At 46.3% G+C, this 13,002-nt stretch overlaps 1 protein-coding gene across 2 annotated transcripts in view; it reads right to left on the reverse strand.

The window, feature by feature from the left end:
- Positions 1 to 2,854: 2,854 nt before the first annotated feature.
- The window catches only part of Lipg (lipase G, endothelial type), a 31,921-nt gene continuing 21,773 nt past the window's right edge, over positions 2,855 to 13,002 (reverse strand). For both annotated transcript variants that reach the window (XM_045142506.1, XM_045142505.1), the window contains exons 6-10: positions 11,625 to 11,867; positions 10,309 to 10,429; positions 9,003 to 9,221; positions 6,471 to 6,587; positions 2,855 to 4,043 (exon numbers count right to left, since the gene is read on the reverse strand). In XM_045142506.1, coding sequence (XP_044998441.1) covers positions 4,022 to 4,043; positions 6,471 to 6,587; positions 9,003 to 9,221; positions 10,309 to 10,429; positions 11,625 to 11,867 — 722 coding nt within the window. In that variant the 3' untranslated portion in view covers positions 2,855 to 4,021. The remainder of the gene's footprint in view (positions 4,044 to 6,470; positions 6,588 to 9,002; positions 9,222 to 10,308; positions 10,430 to 11,624; positions 11,868 to 13,002) is intronic.

Genomic DNA, 13,002 nt, shown 5'->3' on the forward strand with positions numbered 1-13,002 from the left:
GGGCTGAAGGGATGGTTTAGTGGTTAATGCATTTGCCTGCAAAGCCAAAGGACCCAGGTTTGATTCCCCAGGACCCGCTTTAGCCAGATGCACTAGGGGCACATGCGTCTGGAGTTGGTTTGCAATGGGCTGGATGCCCTGGCATACCCATTCTCTCTCTCTCTCTCTCCCTCTTTGTCAAATAAATAAATAAATATGATAGTTTAAAAATGCAATTTATGCTAGGCGTGGTGGTGCACACTTTTAATCCCAGCACTTGGGAGGAAGAGGATAGCCAAGAGTTAGAGGCCACCCTGAGACTGCATAGTGAATTCCAGGTCAGCCTGAGGTAAAGTGAGATCCTACTTCAAAAAAAAAAAAAAACCAAAAAAACCAACTTACTACATATTAACTGTATCTCAAAAAAGCTGCTAAACCAAAAAAAAAAAGTTTACTAAAAGTTGATAGATATGAAATATTATTTTTTTTATATTTAGCCAGATGTGATGGCACATGCCTTCAATCCCAGTACTCAGGAGGCAGAGGTAGGAGGATTGCCATAAATTCAAGGTCAGCATCAGATTATATAGTGAATTTCTCCTGGTCCGCCTGGACTAGAGCAAGACACTACCTTGAAAAAAAAAAAAAGAATAAAACTTTTGAAAATGGGGCTGAAGGGCTGAAGAGATGGCTTAATGGTTAGGGCACTTGCCTGCAAAACCAAAAGATCCCAGTTCAATTCCCCAGGACCCATGTAAGCTAGATGCTCAAGGTAGTGCATGTGTCTGTAGTCCATTTGCAGTGGTTGAAAGCCCTGGCACACCCATTCTTTCTTTCATTCTCTCTCATCTGCCCCCCTCAAATAAATAAATAAAATAAAATACTTTTTTAAAAATAGAGCTGGAGTGATGGCTTAGTGGTTAAGGCATTTTTCTGAGAAGCCTAAGGACCCAGGTTCGATTCCCCAGTACCCACATAAGCCAGATACATAAGGTGACGCATGCATCTGGAGTTCATTTACAGTGGCTAGAGCCCCGATGTGTCCATTCTCTCTCCTTCCCTCCCTCCCTCCCTCTCTCTCTCTCTCTGTCTCTCTCAAATAAGTAATTTAGAAAAAAAAATTTTAAGGCCGGGCATGGTGGCACATGCCTTTAACCCCAGCACTCGGGAGGTAGAGGTAGGAAGATTGCCAGTTCAGTGACTGGGCTGTCAGCTGGGCCCATGAAGCCCTAAATAAGAACAGTATCCCAGCCTCTCCAGTGACTGTGTGATTGATTCCTGGCCAGTTGAATGTGGGTACCTCTCAGTCAACCCCTTAGGAGGGACTGTCCTACCCTTTTCTTTTTCATTTTCCCTGGAAAAGGACTTAATGGAGGACACGTTGAGCTGTGGGGATGGATAGACAATCCTATGGTTAACTCAGTAAAACCTCAGTACCTGGACACCTGTTGGCCCTATAGAACAGAACCTCAAGGCCAGGAGGCACATTAATGCAATGGTGAAAATAGCCTCCAATTAGTTTGGGTCAGAGGTATCTGAGCCAGTGCAACCAAACCCATAAACTCACTAATGTCCCTGGTATGCAGCCACACTCCCCACTCTTCAAGCAACCACACGCAGGCCTGCCTGCTGCAATTCAAATAACTTGTCTCACGTTCTCTAGTGAAAATAGTGGTTGCTAACAATGTCAAATAAAAGTGCATCTTACACTTACAGTAATTTTTCACATTCAAGGCTTCAGTAGACATATTTGTTTCTAATTTTAAGAAGTTGCCAGGGGCTGAAGAGATGGTTCAGCACTTAAAGGCACTTGCTCACAAAACCTAATGGCCCAGGTTCAATTCCCAATACATCTGGAGTTCATTTGCTGTAGCAAGAGGCTCATACTCACTTTCTTTCTCTCTCTCTCTGCCTCTTCATCTCTCTCTTAAATAAATAAATAATGCCGGGCATGGTGGCGCACGCCTTTAATCCCAGCACTCAGAAGGCAAAGGTAGGAGAATCACCATGAGTTCGAGGCCACCCTGAGACTACATAGTGAATTCCAGGTCAGCTGAGCTAGAGCGAAACCCTACCTCAAAAAAAAAAAAAGGAAAAAAATAAATAGTATTTTTACAAGAAGTTGCCAGACCATTAAGAATTTTGTATTTTTTTATTATTTTTCTATTAAACTTATTTAAAATCTTAGAATTGGTTAATCTCAAAGTAAAAACTATCCATATATTTGTCTGTATACATTATATACATTTGAGAAATAAATATTGTTCTAAGTACCATTTAAAAAAGAAAGCATTATTATACACAAATAAGGCTTCAAGCCAAATGGATAAATACACAACCCATGGAGGATGGGTCCCCAAAGCTTCCATTACTAAAAACAGAAGTCATCAGGGTGCACAAGCTTCGCTTTGGCTAGAAAGCAACCCCTGAAGCACACAAGACTTGAGAGCATCATTCAAATTGAGACTCTGCCGGCTTTGTCTCTAGGAGTTTGGCGTTAAAGTGAAATAACTTTGGCACAGTACAGATTCAAACAGTGTCCTTCAAAACCATACGTAGAAAGAAACAACTCTCCTCCCACCCCTACCTGATAAGAAGTTCAACCCTCTGGCACTGGTGTTTTCCTGGTTACATATTAATCAAAGGGTTTGTGATTTTATGGATTGCTCTGGGGGAAATCTCTCATGATCGTATCTGGGGTGTATTGGTATCTGGGGTATATTGGTAGGAAAAGGCTGTAGATGTCTTCAGGCAGGCTCAGAGAAGATCTCATGAACTTCGCCTCCAGGAACTAAGCCTCAATTTTGTAAAATAAAAGTAATAATGGCTGCCCTCCTCACCTCACTGTAATTAGTGAATACACATGCAAAATGTCTGAAAAGTATAAAAGGGTGTCTCAGACACCAAGTTTATTCATTGCAATCAAGATCTAGAATCCAAGGCTTTTCTGAGTTCAACATGACAGCAGAATGCGTCTGTCCCAGAGGAAAGAGTGCCGTGTCAAGTCTTAGGGCCGGCCTGTCCGCAGGGGCAGGGAGGAAGGACACACGTAGCCTCTTCCCGCTCGCTAAACAGAAAACATTTGCTCCAAAGCAATCATAGCTAGCAACTGGCCAGCAGTGGGGCCTTACTATGTGTGACCTCCCTCCTGCTATTCTGCTAGTGCCCAAGCATGTCAGTTTTGGAGGAAATGGCAGATGTGAATTAAGACAAAAACATAGGTGGGAACCACTTAATGGCTCAGGGTCCTCAACTCTTTCAGCCTTTAGCCCTCCTCCTTGTCACTGTCTTTCATGACTTGTATACTCTTGGGCCACTAAACTGGAATTCTAGGAACCCCAGTCCCATTGGTTCCAAATGCAGAGGTTTAGTCATGTTCAATTGTCTAACAAACATTTTTGTCCAATCAAAGTAAGGATAATGGGGGAAAAAGGAAGAACGCTGTTAGTGCGTGCTTCAGAAGGGACGTAGGGAGCAGAGCGGAATGGCGAAGACAGAACCAATACCCATCGATGCGTCTCATGGGGACTCCCACAACTCCAACAGTCTACTGTCCCCTCTCTTGGACCAATGAGGGAACAGGCCTGCCACTGGGACATGAGTCAACTCCCAAGGGAAAGACCTGTCACTGTGGCTCAGTGAGGCCAAGCAGCTGCCAGCCCTCCACGAAGAGCCCCTTCAGAGGCCATGTTGCCTGTTGTCGGGCAAAGCCAGGGATCACACAGCGACTGGTGTCCTGCCCAGTATGGGTAAGGGTCCTGGACATTCTGGTGCAAAAGTCTGGACTGGGATCTTGAAGTGTCAACGGAGATTTGGAGTTTGAATCTTCTAGAATGGCATCTGGAGCTGCAGCAATGCGGTCCCTTTCTGCATAAGCCAGTCGTCATAGAAGACAAAGATGAGTCCAGCAAGCAAGCTCCTCCCCGGGCTCCAAGATCAAGGCTGAGAGGAGCCTTCCATCAGGTTGGTCCTCAGCAGTAACTTTCCTCCATGTGCCTGGACAGCAGTGTTGGGGTGCAGGCTGCAGATCATCCTGGTCACCTCAGGCCAGATTCACCATGGGACTAGAAGGAACCAGATGGGTACAATGCTAGTTAGCTAGCTCACCAGCCAATGGGCAAGCCTGCACCAAGATGGACACTGTTATTCTCCAGACCAAGTTTGCTCATACAAGCATGGGCTATTTGACTGGCTTTCAGGTGAGCAATGAAAAGATCCTAAGGGCTTCTTTCTCCTCTCCACAAGCTACGATTTCTCTGTGAAAAACACCTCATGGGACTGTGGGCTGCTAGGTAGACATGGTCACGGGTTTCGCAAAACACAGATAAACAGAGAGCATACACAAGTGAGAGGGAAGATATCCAACCATCCTCTTTGTCTTGTTCTAGAAACATACAAGACTCGAGTGTGGCAGGAAAGGACAAAGTGGAATCAAGACACCTGCAATCAAATCTCAGCTACAGAAACCTCTTTGAACCTCGGTCTTCTTATGGGTGAGAAGGTAAACAGTAACTATGTCAGGAAAGAGAATAGATTATTTTTGCATATAAGGATGCCACAACTTCCCAGGATTCATGTCCGATTGTTGCCTGTGACTTGGAGAGAAAAGGAAGGGGTGACTTATTTCCTAAAAGAAGGAACATGAAACATGTCATAGAGGTCCCCACTCTTAGGCGTTCTGGAGCAGGGAAAAAGAATAAAGTGTTCTGCCCATTATCATAAGCCCCTCTTTAGTGTATCCAAAATACAAGGCAGTTCAGAGGATTACTGAAAGTATTTGGCATGGCCACCCTGAGACTCCATAGTGAATTTCAGGTTAGCCTTACCTCGAAAAACCAAAATAAATAAATAAATAAATAAATAAATAAGGGTATGGGATCACTTTAAAAGGTATAAACTTAAACATAAATAGAATTAAAAGGGCTGGAGAGATGGCCCAACAGTTAAAGGTGCTTCTTGCAAAGCTTGGAGCCTTGGCTTGATTCCCCAGTACCCACATAAAGCCAGATGTACAAAGTAGCAAATTCGTATTAAGTTTGTTTATAGTGGCAGAGGCCCTGGCAAGCCCATTAAAACACATTCATATTCTCTCTCTCTCTCTCTCTCTCTCTCCCTCTCTTCCCTTACAAACAGATAAATAAAATAAATAAAAATATTTTAAAATATTTAAAAATATTTTAAAGAGAATGAAAATTATGATGATAGAAGGAAAAGGAAAATCAGCGAGCCTACAGAAGGCAGCATCCTTTACCAACAGGCAAGCTGCAGAACCCACATGTCCTGTCCTCACCGAGCTTAAGGCGAGCTGGTATTCCTTAGCAGCTGCTGGAGATGCAGCCAGGCCCCAAGGGTTGGCAAACAGGTAATCACAGGGCACCCCTGAGCATGGGCCGCTTGTTATTGGTACCCTGACAGAGGTGAGTTGAGATGTGTAAGCAGGTGAAACCCTGTGCTCAAAGAGCAAGTTCTGGAATAAACAGACCCAGTGCATGCTCAGGAATCCAGGGAGAGTGATTTCATCTTCCCAAGCCTGTTTTTCCACTGGATACAGGGGCAGCAACTCCTGGCCCCTGAGGTTAACAATAAATGTAAATGATTCTGTGTCACTGGACACAGAGAGGTCCACACTGAGGGGTCAGTATATGGCAACAGAGGATGTGTGGTGGGACAGTCTCCTTCATCCTTGGCAGGTGTTTCCGAGGATCCCGCTGTCTCACACCATGATGTGGACCTTCCTCTACCTGGAATCACGGGGCTCTGGCACCAGGCAATGAGATACGAAAGCAAGACAGCCCCTGTCTCTCAGCTCCACACACAAGCATTCCTATTTCTTTTTTTTTTTTTTTAATTTTTTATTTATTTATTTGAGAGTGACAGACACAGACAGAAAGACAGATAGAGGGAGAGAGAATGGGCGCGCCAGGGTTTCCAGCCTCTGCAAACGAACTCCAGACGCGTGCGCCCCCTTGTGCATCTGGCTAACGTGGGACCAAGAGGGAGAATTGGGCCCGCTCAACACTCCTACCAATCTGGGCTCCACAAAGACTTAAAATAGAGGCTTCACTTGTTGTGCTTCTCCTTAACCTCCTACCCTTACTGGTGACTCCAAACTGGTACCCAGAAGGCAGCTGAAAAGGTCAGACCTCCCCCAACCCTGGTCACTTCGGAGAAGATGCCAGTGTAAGATGAAGGGGCATGGACACCAATGCCAGGGACTTAGTGACCAAAAAGAATTTGTTCCAGCAGAGCCATATGATGAACATATAGAGAATGAGGTGGAGGATGAGGCAGAGCAAGGGGCAGAAGGGACATTCACGCCCTCTGACACCTGCATTTTCACTTCTTTGTCTACCGCCTCCCAGAAGACAGCCCGCTTCGTAAAGGAAGGCCTTTCCATTTGTTTCGCTCACTGCCGTGTCCCAAGTACCCCAGTGCACCCCAGCTAGCTGAGTGGTCTCGTGCAAGTGAAACACGGGGACAGCCTTGGTTACCTGATCTCATTTTCCATTTCCTTCCTCATTTTCCAGCCATCTCTACACTTGTGGAACCACAGCTCTTGGCCAGGGGAGATGCTAGTTTTCTCAGGGTCTTCTGCACAAAATGTCAATCTGAAAGGATAAAGAAACCACCATTGTAGCCCAAACTCCAGGGGAGTTGTGCCTTCTGGATTCAACATACCTGGGAAAGGCAGAGAGAAATTTTCATCATGCCAGGCCCACTCCAAGTATTCAGAATGGCTCATCATGGCCACAGGACTCGGAACTGTGTCTCCTGTGGAAGGCTTTCTGTGGTCAGGCCTCATGCAGCCCTAAGCACATATCTCCTGCCTTCTTCCTTGTCTTCGCCAAAGACTGCCTGACTCCTCAAGGCCATGGCCTGTTGGAAGCTTCCTGGACTGCTCAAGGCCACATGAACCTAACTGTCCTGAGCCTCACAACTTAGTACAAAATGATATCTTTAGGGAGCTAGAGAGATGGCTTAGCAGGTAAGCACTTACCTGCAAAGCCTAAGGACTCCAGTTTGAGGCTCGATTCCCCAGCACCCACGTAATACAGATGCAGAAGGTGGTGCATGCATGTAGAGTTCATTTGCAGTGGCTGGAGGCCCTGGCGCATCCACTCTCTCTATATCTGCCTCTTTCTCTCTCTATCTATCACTCTCAAATAAATAAATAAAAATACACAAAAAATATTTTTTAAAAAAGGGTATCTTTATATAAATGTTGCTTTTGTAATTGTCATCACTTCTTATGACATGAAGTTAAAAGTTTTGCTTTATTTGACAACAATCTATGGGCCTGAAACTGCTCATGGGCTCTTGGATCCATAGTCTACATCTCCAACAGACTGTAAGCTCCTTGACTGAAGAAACACAAGGCACCTCTGGGATGGTGGATAGTGGAGTGCCTGGAACACAGCTGCAAGCCAAAATGAAAGACTCTGCCAGGGCACAGCCTGGATCATCATTAAGCATCAGGTGCCCAGTAACCAGATCACAATAGCTGTGTTACGCAGTAGCCTGTGGCCACTCCAAGTAGCCTCGGTGGTGTATGATTGCCACACTGGTGACCAACAGTGTGTGGGACACTTCACTCTGGTGCTGAGGCAGGACAAAAGCCATATTTGCTCTTTCTCAGGGAGCCTAAGCTTTGGGCCTATAAGTTTATAAACAAAAAGATGACCTGCCTCACTTACCATTGGGAAATGCAAAATAAGATAACATAAGACCCACTCCCACCTAACAGATGGGCAAGTGTCCCACCAAGTGGTAATGAGGAAGCAGAAGAGGGGAACTATTAGGCTATGGTCAAGACTAAAAACTAGTCCAGAGAGCATTTAAAATAACTGATCAGGGGCTAAAGAGATGGCTTAGAGGTTAAGGCACTTGCCTGCAAAGCCTAAGGACCCAGGTTTGATTCCCCAGTATCCATGTAAGCCAGATGCACAAGGGGACACTAGCATCTAGAGTTTGCACTGGCTAGAGGCCCCAGCGTGCCCATTCTCTCTTTCTCTATCTGTCTCTCTCTCCATATCTCTCAAATAAAATAAAATGAAGTATCAAACTATCTGATCAGATCAGAGAGTGAATATATCATAACCCAGAAATTCTACTTTTTAATATACATGCCCTAAAAGCCCTCACACATGTAAAGAACATATTTAAAGATGTTTATCTTACACCGGGCATGGTGGCACGCCTTTAATCCCAGCACTTGGGAGGCAGAGGTAAGAGGCTCGCCGTGAGTTCGAGGCCACTCTGAGACTCCATAGTGAATTCCAGGTCAGCCTGGACTAGAGTGAAACCCTACCTCGGAAAAAAAAAAAAAAAAAGATGTTTATCTTAGCACTATTTGTACCTACAAAAACAGGAGCAAAAACTTATATTCCAAAAAACAATGGCAAAACCATTGCTTACACACTTATTTATTTATTTTTATTTATTTATTTTTGTTTGTTTGTTTGAGGTAGGGTCTCACTCTAGCTCAGGCTGACTTGGAATTCACTATGTAGTCTCAGGGTGGCCTTGAACTCACCACGATCCTCCTACACCTGTCTCCTGAGTGCTTGGATTAAAAGCATGTGCCACCATGCCAGGTGTTAATTATTTACATATAGTAAACATGAACAGACAAGATCAATAGTGTTGGTTAGATTCCATAGACAACATTTGAATGAAAAAAATAACTCATTAAACAGTATATCCAATCGTGGAAAACATAGAAACATCTAAAACAATTTCTGTATATAAAGCATACAAATGGGTATAAAAACATAAAGGAAGGGAGCCACATTACCAATAGTTAATGTTGAAATTTCCATTAGATTTGGTTTGAAAGAAAGGGGGGGGGGCTAGAGGGCAGGGGAAGGACACAAGGTGACTCCAACATCTGTCCTGTTTTATTTTTAAAATCTTATACCTGAACCAACGTGGGAGACTGTCTGCATTTGTTAAGCAGGCTGCGAATATGGAAGGGTGGCAGGCGAAGGCGGGAGAGGCAGAGGGGGAGGGCCAGAAGCACTTACTTCCGCTGAGTCTCCCCAGCCTTGACGCGCATGCGCCGCACGTGCAGCTCCCTCGAGGGGTTGCCGGGTTGAGACAGGTAGCTGCGGAGCTCCTTCCACAGGTTGTACCAGGATTGGGATGTGGCCTCCCACGCGAGCCGGATCTTCAGGAGATCACCCAAGTCCTCCTCTGTGTAGACCAGGAAGGTGTTGGTGGCGTTCAGGCCGATCTGCTCCACTCTGCAAGGCGAGGGGGGGGGGAGAAACTCGTCTCACTGCCCTGCCCCCTGGAAAGCTGGCACACAGCTGGGTGCCCCGCGCCTCACAGGACCAAGGGGGATGCCCGGTTGTGCTCCACGCTGACAGAGGTAACTTCGCCCACAGCACCTGACTTCGTATCACCACCATTCCCCTCTGTGCTACTAAGTCCTGGGAGACGGGACTAAGGAAGGGCGGAAATGAGAAAATACAAAGGCACCCCCACACACACCCCACCCCCGGGCTGGGCAGGCGTGCTGTTCTCAGCTCACAGGCCTCCCTCCTCTCTCCCTCTCTCTGTCTCTCTCTCTCTCTGAGTGTGTGTGTGTGTGTGTGTGTGTGTGTGTGTGTGTGTGTGTCTGTCTGTCTGTCTGTCTGTCTCTCAGCTCTCTTTCCTGCCTGTCCCTCCCATTTGGCATGGACCACCTTGCCCATGATTTTGGATTTTGAGCCTTTTTTTTCCGGTAAGAGGTTGGGCCCTGAGACATCTTCTTTCATTTTTTCCTTCCTCCCTCCATCTTTCCTCTCCATTTCCTTCCTTCTTTCTTCTTTTCATTCATAGACAGGGTCTCACGTGTAGCCCAGGCTGCTCTACCACTTTCAATCCTCCACACCTGCTCTGATATTTCTTCATAATCCCACCATCACTTGGCAGTGTGCTTTGTTCCTGGCAAGTACTCAATAAATTTCTACAGACTTCCACGTGCCCCTCCCACAGTGAAAATGACTAGTAGTCCAGGTATGACGTGATCAAGTTCCAGACTCCCTAAAGCCTCAGGTGTCAGGTGTGGCCTGCGATGAGACAGCAGTTTCTGCAGGCTGATCTAGTAACTTCTCACATTGCTGACTCATCCTGGGAGCTTCCTTCCCAGAAGCCCTTTGAGTCAAAGACTTCAGTGATAGCACACATCAGAGAGGGAAGAGATGCTGGTGAGAACCGCCCAGTGTCTCCCCCCGGGCAATCTGACACCCCACTCCTGCATTTCTCCCAATATCCCTTTATGCTCTTCATTCTTATACCAGCTAGTTCTCTCTTGAATCAAAGCATCAAAGATTGTGCACAACTTACATTTCCAAGGGCAGAATCTGGGAATCTGCGTTAGTGCCATACAGAGTAACATAGAAGGTAGGCTGGATTTCCCCCCTGTTCTTGTAACTGAAGATGTGGATTTTCATCTGATAATGGTACACTGCAGAGACCACAGAGCAAAGACACCGGTGAGCCTTGCTTGTCCTCTCAGGGAACCCCAGCAGAGTCACCTGGCACACTGAATTGGAGGGACTAACACCCTATTGGTCCATCCCAGCCTCTAGCCTTGCTCTGGTCTTGTTCTGTCCAGTGTACACAAAAAAAAGTCATCCAGGTGTGGTGGCGCACACCTTTAATCCCAGTACTCGGGAGGCAGAGGTAGGAGAATCGTGTGAGTTCGAGGCCACCCTGAGACTACATAGTGAATTCCAGGTCAGCTTGAGCTCAAGTGAGCCCTACCTCGAACAAACAAACAAAAATCGCAGAAGAAATGTACTGAACTTGGAGTTCAGGAGGTGTTTGGGGATTTGGGGTCTACCCGATTTTTCTAGCTGTGTGCCCCCGGATGAAGGACCAAGGTATTAATCTGCCTGAGCCAACTTTCAATTATGGAAAATAATACAAAACATGGTTTTATAACAATTTTTAAAATGTAAGCTATTGCCAGGCATGGTGGCTCACAACAAGAATTCCAGTACTTAGGAGGCTAGAGCAGGAGGATTGCTTTGAGTTTAAGGTTAACCTAGGTTACAGAGTGACTTCCAGATCAGTCCGTCCTAGTGTGAGGCCCTTCTGCCTCACACTGTTGACTTCAGTTGAGAATGGCAAACATGAAGTAACTGAAATGTGCAAGGTGGAAATGTAACATAGCAATATTATCATCATGAGGTGATATTTGCACTGCACAAGAGGTCCTTACAGTTGTGTGTGTGTTTGTTTGTTTTTGAGATAGGGTCTGTCTCTAGCTGGGGCTGACCTGGAATTCACTCTGTAAGTCCCAAGCTGGCCTTGAACTCACAGTGATCTTCCTACTTCTGCTTCCCAAAAGCTGGGATTAAAATTCACCACCACACCCAGCCATCACATTTAATTTTAAAGAACCCTCCTAGGGTATACCCTGGTATAACTGTGGGAAGCTGAGGTAGGAGGATCACTGTGAGTTCAAGGCCAGCCTGTAGCTACAGAGTGAGTCCCAGGTCAGCCTGAGCTCGAGGAAGACCTTACCTCACAAAAACCAAAAGGAAAACAAATGGTATAAATGAGTGGGTCACGGGTTCTGGAACACTCTGTTCTGCAACAAGGTATAGAGGAGAAAAACAACTAAGAGGGCACTCGGAGACCTGGAGGTAAGTTACCTCGGAAAGGCATGCCTGCCCGGGTTTTTAGGTACATTTTGCTGTTCCTCTTATTCCTGATTTTCTTCGTGTTGTAGCCAATGCTATTACAACGGTTTTTCCGGCAGCTGAGACAGATTCCCTTTTTGAAGCGGTTGGAGTCCGAGCACTGGAACGCAAAGCTCGGCTGGTCCTTGTTCACCAGCGAGTCAACGAAGAGGTGCACGGCACGCTCATGCTCACACTTCACCACCTCTGTGATTGCTGCGCATGGGGAGACAGGAGCAAGCAGCGTGAGTCCCCTCTGCATGACCCCACCACTCCGTCAGGAGTCGCTGTACACCTCAGCAGAGACACTGTGCCAGGCTCCTATTAAGATATCCCAGAATCGGGCTGGAGAGATGGCTTAGCGGTTAAGCGCTTGCCTGTGAAGCCTAAGGACCCCGGTTCAAGGCTCGGTTCCCCAGGTCCCACGTTAGCCAGATGCACAAGGGGGCGCACGGGTCTGGAGTTCATTTGCAGAGGCTGGAAGCCCTGGCGTGCCCATTCTCTCTCTCTCCCTCTATCTGTCTTTCTATCTGTGTCTGTCACTCTCAAATAAATAAATAAATAAAATTTAAAAAAAAAAAAAAGATATCCCAGAATCTAAGCCGGGCGTGGTGGCACACACCTTTAATCCCTGCACTCGGGAGGCAGAGGTGGGAGGAGCGCCATGAGTTCGAGGCCACCCTGAGACTGCATAGTGAATTCCAGGTCAGCCTGGGCTTGAGTAAAACCCTATCTTGAAAAACCAAAAAGGAAAAAAAAAAAAAAAAAAGATATTCCAGAATCTCAGACCATTACAGCCACGTAGCCGTTCACTTTGTGGGGAAGGAAAAGACCTCACTTCTACACTCAAAGAAAACAAAGAGCAAGGGAGTTCATGCACTGCGTTAAATAGAGTGATGCAGACCAGATGCAGTGTAGTAGGGTCACTGAGTCCTCGAAAATACCAGAAATGCATCAGTTCTAGACATCATCTGGTCCAGGGCCCAGCAAAGTATGGCTGTGGCTTTGTGTTTTTGTAGAGTTTTACTGGAATGTAGCCACGTTCACTGATTCAGGTCTTCTCCACAGGGTTGTTTTTTGTGGGATAGGGTCTCACTGTAACCCAGGCTGACCTGGAAGTCACTATGTAGTCTCGGGGTGGCCTCAAACTCCCAGTGCTGGGAGTGCTGGTTCTGAAGGCGTGTGCCACCACACCCAGCTGATTCAGGTATTCTCCATAGTCACTTTCATGAGCCCACAGCAGAGGGAACAACTGAAACAGAGACTGCATGGACTGCAAGCCTATATTTGCCAACTGGCCCTTTATGAAAATGCCACTAACATTCTAGTCCAGTCTCATCAATTGTGGACT

This window comes from Jaculus jaculus, chromosome 2 (assembly GCF_020740685.1).
Source record: "Jaculus jaculus isolate mJacJac1 chromosome 2, mJacJac1.mat.Y.cur, whole genome shotgun sequence".
NCBI classification, from domain to species: domain Eukaryota; kingdom Metazoa; phylum Chordata; class Mammalia; order Rodentia; family Dipodidae; genus Jaculus; species Jaculus jaculus.